The 12,998-nt window shown below is 50.4% G+C and overlaps 1 protein-coding gene across 1 annotated transcript in view; it reads right to left on the bottom strand.

Moving 5' to 3' along the window:
- MET (MET proto-oncogene, receptor tyrosine kinase) overlaps positions 1–12,998 on the bottom strand; it is a 213,239-nt gene that overhangs the window by 167,698 nt on the left and 32,543 nt on the right. Inside the window, exon 2 of the mRNA XM_075345034.1 lies at positions 11,241–12,446. Within this exon, the coding sequence (XP_075201149.1) occupies positions 11,241–12,431 (1,191 nt within the window). The 5' untranslated portion in view covers positions 12,432–12,446. The remainder of the gene's footprint in view (positions 1–11,240; positions 12,447–12,998) is intronic.

The following is a 12,998-nucleotide window of genomic DNA, read 5'->3' as shown; positions in this document are numbered from 1 at the left end:
GGATAACAAGGCTGCGGGAATGGTAAGAGCGCACATGCGGGATCTCAAGGGGCTGACAGTAACGTCGCTCATGTAAATCCATGGTATCACTCCCACAGGAGTGACATCAGTGGGCTAAAGGAGTATGGTTGCCGGGAAGAGTACAGTGTCAGAACTCACGGGACCAAGCACAGGTGTGGTGCAGAGCCCTAGTCTAGGAGGACACTTTAGGCTTACATGTTAAATCTGCCAGGTGAGGGGATCATCAAGGTTCCTCACCGACTTTAGAGTCCGGGGCACAGCAGCAAAGAGGGAACCTGGGAACTAGGACAGAGGTCCAACCCATTGAGAGGTTCAAGCTGCCTGCCATACGGACCACGACTGTGAGACCAGGAGGGGACCCCAAAACACTTCAGACTACGGGGACCCACCAATTACAGAAGGGTGCATGGAGGAAGAGCTCCCCAGGTCACAACACCAGCACCGGGATCAAAGGAACACAGGATCACCTGAGACCCACATTGGCAGAGACCAGCACCAGGCGGGTGGCAGTACGACAGAACCAGTGAGTAAAGCACAAGTTGAACCGCAGTCCCTGTGTCGTCTGAATTCTTCCCGCACCTCTGCATCACCAACTTTCACTATACTACAACCATCATCATTCTTCCCTGGGGCTTAGCTCTACTTGCGGAGGGCCATAACATCCGAGCTGCTCAAAACCAACAGCCCCAGCCGTGAGAGACTACGCAGCGGCGGCTCCCTCTCATAGCCGCACACTGCAAGTGGTGTCACGTACTTTATTAAATATTGACTATAACTCCGATCATCATCTCCCCCTTTATTAAAAAGACATCGCCAGGGTCACGGAGCCGAGCACCACCACCGCTGACATCCACAAACTAGTCCGGCCCGGTTCCGAGTGCCCCCGTCCCTGGAGTGGGCGTGTCACATCTCTTGGCAAGAAAATGAACAAAAACTGTTTTGACACCTTTTCGGTGTGATTTTCTGCCAGGAGATGCAAATGTGGTGCAGAAATCTGGTGCAGACATTTCAGCACCACATTTGCATCTCCTGGCGGAAAACCGCATGGAAACAGTGTCAAAATTGTTTTTGCGCATTTTTTTTACCGAGAGATGCAGATTTGGTGCAGGACAACTAAGCAACTTCCACAAAGAGAACCTTACAAAGTGCTTCGAGTCATCTCTCCCACTGGTCAAAGACAATATCAGATCAATAGAGTAGATACTCTTCGAAATGCGTTTCCAAAAAAACCCACTCCTCAGGATCCATATCTTTGCCTCCATTCCTTATCGCATTAACTCCTTACCTCCTCCTTTCTTTTTAAAACTATAAAGGCTCACATCCCTCTTCCTGTATATTCAAGCCAGCCGCCTGACCAAGGCGTATCACAGTTTGTGTGTAGGTTTCATGTCCTCCCTCTCATTCTGCACTGCCTACCTTCTCCTTCACAGTTTGCCTATGACTGGTCATTTCTCTCTTCCTGAGTCTCTAGCTGTCATTCCACACTCCTTTACAGATCATATATAAGCTGTAAAAGGTACAGGCAGAAAAAAGCGAGATTGAAGTGGAAGGGTGACAATGAACCCATACACAAACTGTGATGAGCCATGGTCAGGGGGCTGGCTTGCAGAAGTTGCAAGACAAAAGCCATGACCCTGATCTCTGATACAGACTCCCAGAGGGAGAGGCGACAATCTTGAGCAGCAGCAGTGCTGTGATATGTGGCCACAGTCAGAGGTAGTAAAAATCACATGAAGTTACAAATAGGAACATGGAGCTATCTGAGCCTTTACAGTTTTAGACAGAATGTACGGTATATTGCAATGCATTTTTATCTCCCTTGGGTAACCCTTGATTGCAGTATTGTCGATGCTGCACCTCGTACCTCCAACCAACCCGTTCCGTATCCAACCCCCACCCTTTCCCCGGATCCCCGCCCATAAACGAAAGACAACCCAAATTGGCCTTTATTATAACAACAATAACTTAAGATAAAAGGGTGAGGAAGTTCTTGGAGCTCCAAAACCTGGCGAAACCATTAATTAAGGAAACCATCCAGCATTGCCACCAGCCGCAACCACAGGCTCGGGGGCACCCCTATTGCCGGACACCATAGCCAACCACACCTACTCCCAGGGACCCCATCCTGAAGAGCCCCAAATCCGCCAGGCAATTTTTCCAAGAAGCGACCGAAAAATGAGAGGTTACTCCCACTAGATGTACCACCCCCAACCACAATTTTTCCACCAACTCCAAGAACTCCCTCTTCCCCGCATGCCGAAATGACCCACTAACCGATTCACCCCCACCCACCATCTTATTTATATATTTAATTCTTAAACTGAACAAACCCCGTTCATTAGGGAGGAAGGGCGGGACCTACAGTAAGGGTGCCTCTGTGCCGATTGAGGGCCATCCCCTTATCCGGACCTTATATATTCTCCTATTAACTGATAGCCACCTCCCCCCCTAGCAACAACCTCCGCTTACACTCGTGACCCCCAAGCCTGCAAAAATGCTCTCCTATTAACCCCTCGTTTGCCCTCCAAAGCTGAGTCATGGGTCACTTCGCCCATGGCTCTGCTTAGGGCTCCTTTATACCTTGACCATTGAGGAAGGATTCTCCAGTCGTGCTGTGTGTGTGTGTGTGTGTGTTACCCACCAATACCATCTGTAAATAATAAACGAACTGCATGTGACTTGGTTTAAAATTGGCCACAGCAGCCTTTATTACCTATTATTTACATACTAACACAAGGGGGCGCCGTCCAACGGGCGACCCCAACAAATAACAATAGGTAACACAGTAACCAATACAGTAAATATACAACCCTGAGTAGGCCCAGTCCAGGAACCACTTCTCACTCCAGTATCCCTGGCCGCAACACACCGACCCAGAGATGAGGTATTAATCACCTACGGATTAACCCCCCAACTTTGCAGAACCCCGTGCCTGCAACATCCCGGAACCTGGAGCCACCATACCAAGATGGTGTCTCTCTGTCCAGTTACCATTGCCTTCAACCGCCTCTGGACCAGACCTACCCCCCGCTGCTGTGACAAAGAAACAACCCAGACAAAATTCCCCTCGGTATTAAACACAAGGGAGGGTGGGCGGGGATCGTTCCATATCCGGAAGTCAAGAGAGAGGGGGGTAAGTCAAGGTCCTTTACTTACACCCCTCAACTGTCCCACCTCTTCCTCCAGGGAACTCCTCCTACCCACCAATCCCTCTATTCTGCCTTATAAACAAACTATTCCTGTTTCCATTAACCCCATCACTCCTTCCCTTCCCTCTAGTCATGTCGCCCCTCCACCCTATGGGTTCCATGGCTTTCTTGACCATTGAGGAAGGATTCTCCAGTCGTGCTGTGTGTGTGTGTGTTACCCACCAATACCATCTGTAAATAATAAACGAACTGCATGTGACTTGGTTTAAAATTGGCCACAGCAGCCTTTATTACCTATTATTTACATACTAACACAAGGGGGCGCCGTCCAACGGGCGACCCCAACAAATAACAATAGGTAACACAGTAACCAATACAGTAAATATACAACCCTGAGTAGGCCCAGTCCAGGAACCACTTCTCACTCCAGTATCCCTGGCCGCAACACACCGACCCAGAGATGAGGTATTAATCACCTACGGATTAACCCCCCAACTTTGCAGAACCCCGTGCCTGCAACATCCCGGAACCTGGAGCCACCATACCAAGATGGTGTCTCTCTGTCCAGTTACCATTGCCTTCAACCGCCTCTGGACCAGACCTACCCCCCGCCACAGGACAGGGCACGTGACTCCTTACGTGGCCTGGACCCGCCACACACCAAAAGCTTGTACCACACCTCTACGCAATCACAGCGTCCACAAAACAGCACCAATAACGTTAAGATACACCCCCATCGCATCTCCAAAACCACCAGTTCAGCGTCACCAACTTTGGCGCCGCCCCCAATAAGGCTCGATTGATACTGCCTACCGCACGAGCCCCACGCCATTCCAACCTGGTCACACTATCAAACTACCCCACGCTTAAGCCCGGGTATGTCTTCCACAATGCAACAAACCAACAACAATTTTTTTTTTTTTTTTTTTTAAACATTCATAAATAACTTCTCGAGGTACCAAATCACTGCCTCCCACTTACTGGACCAGTACCATCGACCCGTCCAGACCCAACTGGCAAAATTCGGGCGAACCTCAGACCCCCGAGGCCCCGAGAACCAACGAATGCCCAAATATCCAAATGAGGCACACCCTCACCACAAAACCCAGAGGTTATAAACCCACAGATAACACCAACCTGTTACACCAACCCATTCCACTCCCAAAATTACTCAAACGCCCCCATTGGCCTTAACCCGATAACAACTGAGGCCAAACGTAACGCCGACAAACGAGAGGACTCCCACCTCCCAATACTTTCACATCCCCTTTTCTGAGACCACCGAGGGGCCTCCGTGGCAGCCCAATCCAGAAGGAATACGACCCGTAGTATTCCGGGCGCCCACCCCCGCCACTTGCAATCAAGTCTGCAGCACTGCCACAAAATGGTACCTTAACTAACGTGACACAACAATAACCCTGGGCGTCCTCATAACATAATTCCGCACCCGGGACCGCATACAACAACACCAACCTTCACCATCCGCCTAACCTGATTCGGTGAGCGACGAAGCCGGCGCTCAACCCACTGCACCACCGCGGACACATCCTCCAACATTCAACCTCCGCTCTTAACTGTAGATGGGCTGACCAACCCCACAATCTCAAAGCCCCCCAAAAGGCTAACACGAACCGTTGTGGACAAGAGGAAACAAAACCCGCTCGTGCTCAGATGAACATAGCCACCACAAACCACTCACCAAATGCTGCCACAAAACAACGGAGACGGACCCTTGTGTCCCGCTCCCTCACACCCGTACGACAAAACCCCTTCAAGGCCTGCCGCGCACTAAGATCCTGCGAAAACATCTCTCCACATCTAATCCTCAACAAGACAGCTACAGCCGCCACCCTCTGCTCCACTGCCGACGCCAGCCTAGCAACCTGAAAACCGTTACTCACCACTGCCAACGCCGCCACCAAATACTCCACCAGGCTTTCCTCACACATGGCCCCAAACCACGTTATCCGCGCCACCCACACTTCTGGATATCAGCACCAAATAACCTCAGTCACTGAGCTCCGAGCCGCTCCCCAACACAGCCACACCAGACTCCACAAGCCCTCCGGACACACCGTGCCCACCTCGTCTGCTACCCGGCCTCAACTCCCGAAACCTGCAGAACTGGAAGGAAACAAAGCAGCTGCTATACCCTTGGCGAACCCCCAGTACTGGTTGCGCCACGCATAAATTTTTTTTTTTTTTTTAAAAACGCATACAATTGAGAAACCAACTGCCACAAGTACGCCACCCTTGGCCCCAGGATTAGCAAACCAACTATTAATCTAATTCTCCACCAACTGATAGTCAGAATGACAGCACACCTTCCTCTCGGAAAAAACTGCCAACCTCCACAACTCGACCCCTACCACCGATTGGAAGTGCTACCACGATGCCCAACCCGAAAACAACTGGACCCGCTGCAACCGAGTACCGCAACCACGTTCCATCAGGTACCACCTTACCCAGCCAGAATCCGCGGCCACTAAATCGCCATAAGAAAAACAAAAAAAAAAAACCTCCTACACCATCAGATCATCATTGATCTCCCTCGTGACCCACACAAATGATCCGATGGCTGCACCCTTGGCGCAGCCATCGCCAGCCGTCCAGCAGACACTCGCCCCAGCGGCGTAACTCTGCACCCGTGGTTCGACCGCCCCAGCAAAGACTGCACCGCCTGAAACCACACCGTCTTAGCTGGCCTAACTGCCTCTATCACAGCCCATAGGACCACCCCATTACCCACGAAGCCTACCTCTCTGACCATAACATCAAACTTTATCCCCCACAAACCGTATCACTGGCGTTGGACCCTCAGTCTTCGCCTGCGCCAACCGGCCCAAAAAAAAAAAAGAGTATCCACCACCATCTGCAATGAAACAATCAACCCAAACGAATCATCAACCCGCCAACCCGATGGAAAGAGAATCAACCTATAATGAATGAGAGGTGTAAGCTTGGACACACCACGCACCAAACACTCCACCAAGGAATAACCGCCTCCAAAGGAACATAAAATGGGACAAAACCCATTAGCCCCCACCGATCAACATAATAATAACTCCCCTCCCCCCCGCAGCACCCGAACTGCTAGCTAGCAGGGTAGACCAGTAACAACCTAATGCCGCCTCCAAAACCGCCTTTGCCATCAATGCTCCACGGCTCACCGCCTTTACCAAATCCCACCCTCTGTCAAACGACACATAATAAACCGCCGACAATTCTGGAGCCAAGCAGGCATACACCGATGACTCCTCCAGATAAGATACGTTGTGAACAAGCCGAAATATATATATATATATATATATATATACGGCTCCTTTCCGGCACTGCCCCCCCAACAGAGAAACCCAATCATGACAAGGAGGGCCCCGAATGGCCCACCCATCCTGCCCAAAGCCACTTCCTGACCCCTATTTCCACCGACAACCACCAGGCGTCCCCTAGCCCAGCGCAAACTTCCAATAAGGAGGCGAAGATCCACCAATACAAATAGAAAGACACAGAATTACTATGATCTTTACCACCACCCAACACTTATGCTTAAGACAACTATCCGCGACAAATCTGCACCACCCATCATTCTATGCCCCCCAAACAACCCTCATTGTCCGTGTCGCCGGGGTTCCAAGCCCCGAACCGCCAACTGCCCCCCAAAAGGGGCTGACTAGGAGCCGCCATCCACTGCAGCCCTAAGGATGTGCCCGTATGATCCTACCGCATACCGGCACGCAACACCTTCCCTTGCTGAAATTACTCGGCGTACTGAAGCCAGACTAAACCGTCATATGACCTAACACGCCACCCCAAATGGATCCATATAACCAAACCATGCCGAACCAATTACCCAATTCCTTCCCCTGATACCCTTGCCAAAAACGCAAATGCCCGCAGCCACGTTGCAAATGTACGAGGGGTGAGCCTCCACCGGCGCTCCCCCCCCCCTCTACTTATCCTTCCCGGAATCACTTGGCTTAACCTAATCCAGGTGCCACTGTTCCAGGGGGAGCAGCGAAATTATTTCTACACTTTCCCCCATTCAAATCTTATCCCTCACATCCTCTAGCAGATGAGCCCCCCCCCAACGGGCCTTCGAAGTACCCATACCTCTCCCACTTGGCCACTGTCATCCAGACGCACCACCTCACCCCCTCTTCTTTCCTCACCACTCACTCTGTCACAGCCCTTGCCGCCTCTGCCCGAAAATGCTCCCCTGCCGCCTCATGCGCCCTCACTCTGCTTGCCGCACCTGCGCCCACTAACCACCGATCCCGTCCATGCCCCCGGCGGTGCATGCGCACTCTCCACAACCGTATATACCACTGCAGTAAAATACCCCATGCCTGATCAAAACACAAAACCCCACTCGGCGCTGCCGTGTCCGCAGCCGCCCCCCCACCAACTGCGCCCCAACCCTGCCGAATCCACGGCCGTCTCACCCGACCGCGACCCGGCGTATCCTGGAATAAAAGTCACGCCATCCAGACATCTGATTCTTCCGTCGCTGCTTCCTCCTCCTCGCTGGAGCCAACCGCCTCTGGCTCATGTAACGCAGACGCCGCCGAAGCGCTGCCACCACCACGGCCGTCCTCCTGGTACGCCGCGTGGGCACCATCCTCCAAGCTCCATCTTCTGTCTGGCCCGACCCCCCCCCCCCCCCCGCTGCCTGCAAGGACGGGGGGGTACCTGTGGCCCGACCCGCTGCCAGCAGACTCCCATCCAGAGCCGCCAGCCTTCTGCCCTCCTGGGCCCAGAAGGCATCCGTCCGCCGGGCCCTCCCCCCCCTGGGGGAGACCGCCGCTGCCGGGAGCTGCACGCCTGCTCTGGGTGACCAGGCAGGGACCGCAGGGCCCCCGCCGTCACCCCCACGTACCGACGCCTCCCGGGCATCCGTCGCACCAGGCTCGCCTGCCCTGGTGCCGGACCCCCTGCTGGCTGCAGCCCCCCGGCCCCCCGCCCCTCCACCCGCGGGGGGGGGGGGGATAACGCTGGCCTCCGTCCTCGCCGGGCGCTCTCCTGACCAGGAGCCGCCGCATCCAGCCCTCCTGGGCCCGTGAAAGCCTCTGTCCGCCGCGGCCGGGAGCTGCACCCTGATCTGGGTGACCAAGCAGAAACTGCAGTGCCCCTGCTGTCACCCCACTCACCGCCGCCTCCTGGGCACCCGTCGAACCAGGCCCGCCTGCCCTGGTGCCGGACCCACCACTGGCTGCAGCTCCGCGGCCCCCCCCCCCGCCGTCCGCGAGGGGTAAAGCTGGCCTCTGTCACAGCCGGGCGCTCTCCCCGTCCGGGAGCCGCCGCATCCAGCAATCCAGGCCGCGGCTCGGACCGGAAGTAGGCCGCAGACTAGCCACGCCCCCTTCCCGGTTGCCGCGGCCCGGACGGAGATTCCTCCCGCGGCCGGAGCAGCAGCTAAGTACTGCCCTGCCCCACGTCACTACCGCGGAGGGTCCCCGAAGGGGCTCTCGCATCTCCTCCTCGCTCCCCCAGCACACGGCCAGTACCTGAGAGATGAGGGAGGGGGGGGGACGCCGCCCGCAGCTGACAGGGGAGCGAGGGGAAAGTGCCAACGGGTTAACCCCCAGCAGCCAAGACGTGGGACCGCGCTGCCAAGGGCCCGTGCACTGCCATGATGAATCCGCTGGTCCCGGATAGCAGCCATCCTGTCGCACGTCCGGATCGTTCCATATCCGGAAGTCTGGTGATGTGAGGGGCTGGGGAACCTCCATCATGACGTCCTTGTACAGATCTTTGTGTCCTTCTAAATACTCCCACTCCTCCATGGAGAAATAGAAGGTGACGTCCTGACACCTTATAGGAACCTCTCCAGTCAGATCGTTCCATATCCGGAAGTCAAGAGAGAGGGGGGTAAGTCAAGGTCCTTTACTTACACCCCTCAACTGTCCCACCTCTTCCTCCAGGGAACTCCTCCTACCCACCAATCCCTCTATTCTGCCTTATAAACAAACCATTCCTGTTTCCATTAACCCCATCACTCCTTCCCTTCCCTCTAGTCATGTCGCCCCTCCACCCTATGGGTTCCATGGCTTTCTTTAAACAGATCATTTTCTCATGACACATTCCATTAAAATAAAATATGTTAATTATCATAAGTGAACAATTTCAGCAGTACATACTTTTTAGATAACTTTTTTTTGGTAAACTATTAATAATACTTTTTCCTGTTACTAATAGGACTGCATCTAATATAACCCATTATACAACCCTGTATTTCAATAGTTTACAACACAATAACCAACAAAAACTTTTCCCATACTATTGCTTGGATTACAAGGTTCCTTCACGAGGTATGCACAGATTACAATGAGCAGAGTTGTCGCAGTAAACACTTCGTACTGTCACTAACTGACCTTTTGGTAGAAATCAAATGACCTAAGGATTCTGCCTGTTACTATATATTCTTCGCCTATCTTCAACTGACTTGTACAGAAGATGAAAAGATAAGAAGAGGAATATCCTATTTTCGATAGTTTCCCTTCTGGCACATGACTGACATTACATGAGATTGATACTATACTAGCTATGTGCAGACAAAATTAGATGTGTATGTCAGCTTTTTGCTGCAAAAGAAAACACAATAAGTCCCCTACCACTTATCACTTAGCGTCCTATTTCTGAAACATAATGTAAAGTCTAAAGCTACCGTCACACTAAGCAACATCGCTAGCAACATCGCTGCTGATGCACAACTTGCTAGCGATGTTGCTGTGTGTGACATCCAGCAACAACCTGGCCCCTGCTGTGAGGTCGTTGATTGTTGCTGAATGTCCTGGGCCATTTTTAGTTGTTGCTCCCCCGCTGTGAAGCACAGATCGCTGTGTGTGACAGCGACAGAGCAACAACTAAATGTGCAGGCAGCAGGAGCCGGGTTCTGCGGACGCTGGTAACCAATGTAAATATCGGGTAACCAAGAAGCCCTTTCCTTGGTTACCCGATATTTACCTTCGTTACCAGCGTCCGCCGCTCTCAGCTGTCAGTGCCGGCTCCTGCTCCCTGCACACGTAGCTGCAGTACACAATGGGTAATTAACCCGATGTGTACTGTAGCTAGGAGTGCAGGGAGCCAGCGCTAAGCAGTGTGCGTGGCTCCCTGCTCTCTGCATATGTAGCTGCAGTACACATCGGGTAATTAACCCGATGTGTACTGTGGCTAGGTGTGCAGGGAGCCAGCGCTAAGCGATGTGCGTTGGTAACCAAGGTAAATATCGGGTTGGTTACCCGATATTTACCTTAGTTACCAAGCGCAGCATGCTTCCACGACGCTCCAGCGATCCCTGCCAGGGCAGGTTGCTGGTGGGATCGCTGGAGCGTCGCTTAGTGTGACATCTCACCAGCGACCTCCTAGCAACTTACCAGCAATCCCTATCAGGTTGTATCGTTGTTGGGATCGCTGGTAAGTTGTTTAGTGTGACTGGGCCTTAAGAGTTCAAGTTAAACATAAATAAGCGTACCTTCTACCTGATTTCAACAACAGTTGGAAGAAGTCTGGTCTCCCTGTGTTTGTTTGAGTTTCTTCCCACATTCAAAGACATGCTTATAGGAAATGTAGATTGTGAGCCCCAATGGGGACAGTGATAATAATGTCTGCGGAAGGTTGTGGAATATAGGAGCATGTTCACACTGTTGCTATTTAACAGACAAAAGCTGAGATAGAAATAAAACAAGCATAAACCCTGTATTAAGTAAATAGTGATAGTACATATAAATAACATAGGGTACTTAGTAATATTGTGTTTGATCAACAAAGCGTAAAAGCCATCCCACCTAGACAAGGTGTACCGTAATTGGTGTGGTCTTAATCTCAAGCATTAGAATCCCATTTTAAGTCAACCGACCTCAATGTAGATGGGAGGAGAGCAGCACTGGGGTCCGATTAGTTCAGACAGCTACCTATAAATCTGTTTAGTTCTGCACTACTACAAATAATGATGAAATAAAGACATATCAAGTATATATAGTTCTACTCCACACACTATTCTTCAATGCAAGACCAGGCAATTGAGCTGCATTATTACACAGTAGAAAGGATAAGGGAATATATGAAACTTACTTTTTGGATGCATGCTTGGTAGTTGTCTCTTTCATAGAAATGCTCCAGACACTGGCTGTTTTTTTCTGCGCCATTGTCAAAGAAGTCATTAATCATATTTATAGACATAGCACACAGTGCAGATCTATTAGTCGCTTCAGCAGAGTCCGTATTACTCTGTGCAAACACAGCATATAGGATATCTTCAGTTTCGTTAAAGCCCAATTCCTTTGCCAAGGTCTTGCCTGCTTTACTTACATACACAGCTTGTAAAATATTGAAATACTCACGGTCAACCAATCTCTTTCTACGTTTTTCTGTATAAATGCAAACTATGGGCATCTCAATGTAAGAGCGCAGCTCTGGGTCTGAAGAACAGAATCTTATAATTCTGGTGTGATAGGTTGGAGATTGAACTGATTCTCTTTGTACTGTTAAAAAGTAAATGAAATTTCCACTTTCAAATGTATGAATATATCGGATTGGATATGAATCTCTGAACTGTGGGAGGACATCCAAGTAGGAATGGTCCGTTAGGAACTCAAAGCCATCTTGTGTCTCCTTTTGTCTCCTGACTGACAAGGAATGAAGATTGGATTGTGAGCTTGATATAGTGTTACCCACATAGAACTTGACAAATCTGTCCTTTACGGTTACCAGGATTTTGCTTCCGAGCTCACTGACAACACAATCAGGACAGCTGCCTGTGAGGTTTTTAACTGGTGTAGAAAACAGGCAATGAACATCACTAGATATGTCCCAAGGTTTCTTGGAGTCAAGCATGTGTCGTTGACATGTTCCTTGGTTTACACTTCCACAACTTATAAGTTGATCATCATAGAAGTCTTCAAAAAGTAGTGCCACATTGAAATTGTCTTTCCAGGTGCCGTTTGAGGTAGGTGCCTCAGTGAGACATCCTTCACATGGTGACCCACAGTTTCCATGCTCAAGCACAGGTCCAGTTTTATACTCGGATACCTTCACAAGGTTTTCATTAAGCACATAGATTTTATTTACTGCACCCACGTATACATAACCTTTGTGCTGGAGTACATTTTGTATCGCTGTTTCAGTCGTGAAAGACTTAAAGTTGTATTTTAGATCCAGATTCATCTCTGACATCTGAGACGCATCTTCACATTGTTCCAGGCTGTATTGCAGTAATCCAAAGAAAATTATTAGTACTGAGGTAGAAGGGACATTTCTTAGCATCTTGAAGTAATGTACCTGCATAAAGAAGAGCAAAAGTTAAGGAAAGGTGAACAAACATACAGGAAAACCCAACAGCAAATGTCTAGATGGAAACGAGGACAACAAATGAAGCTTTTCTTGAGCTTTAACACAGTAATATAAGTGGCCTTAACTCAATATTAAACAATAATAGCCTGTGTCTCATGTGGTTTCAGATCTAATTATACCCCTACACTGATTAGGTTTACAGAGCTCACACTTTTCTTTTATCCTAAACTACAATGGTGCGGTTTGATGTGGCTCAGACTGATGACCAATGTGACATTTCATCCCCTATGAGGAGTTGAGCTGTGGCTATACACAAGTACGAGTGCCGCAAACATAATGTGACTCATACATCATGTTGTTCTAGTTCTTGTGTAAAAATTAATCACACTATCGAAGTCAGACGCAAGTACAATTGTGAACAAAAACCCATATTCATTGCTCCATGAGCCACGCTCACGCTTCCAGTGAAAATGTACAACAGACAGTACATTGGTTAGAAGAAATCAGATAACTGAATACGGCAGGACAAGTAGAGCCATT

The sequence above is a fragment of the Anomaloglossus baeobatrachus genome, chromosome 4 (assembly GCF_048569485.1).
Source record: "Anomaloglossus baeobatrachus isolate aAnoBae1 chromosome 4, aAnoBae1.hap1, whole genome shotgun sequence".
Classification (NCBI taxonomy): Eukaryota; Metazoa; Chordata; class Amphibia; order Anura; family Aromobatidae; genus Anomaloglossus; species Anomaloglossus baeobatrachus.
This window is presented reverse-complemented; position numbering and strand designations above follow the sequence as displayed.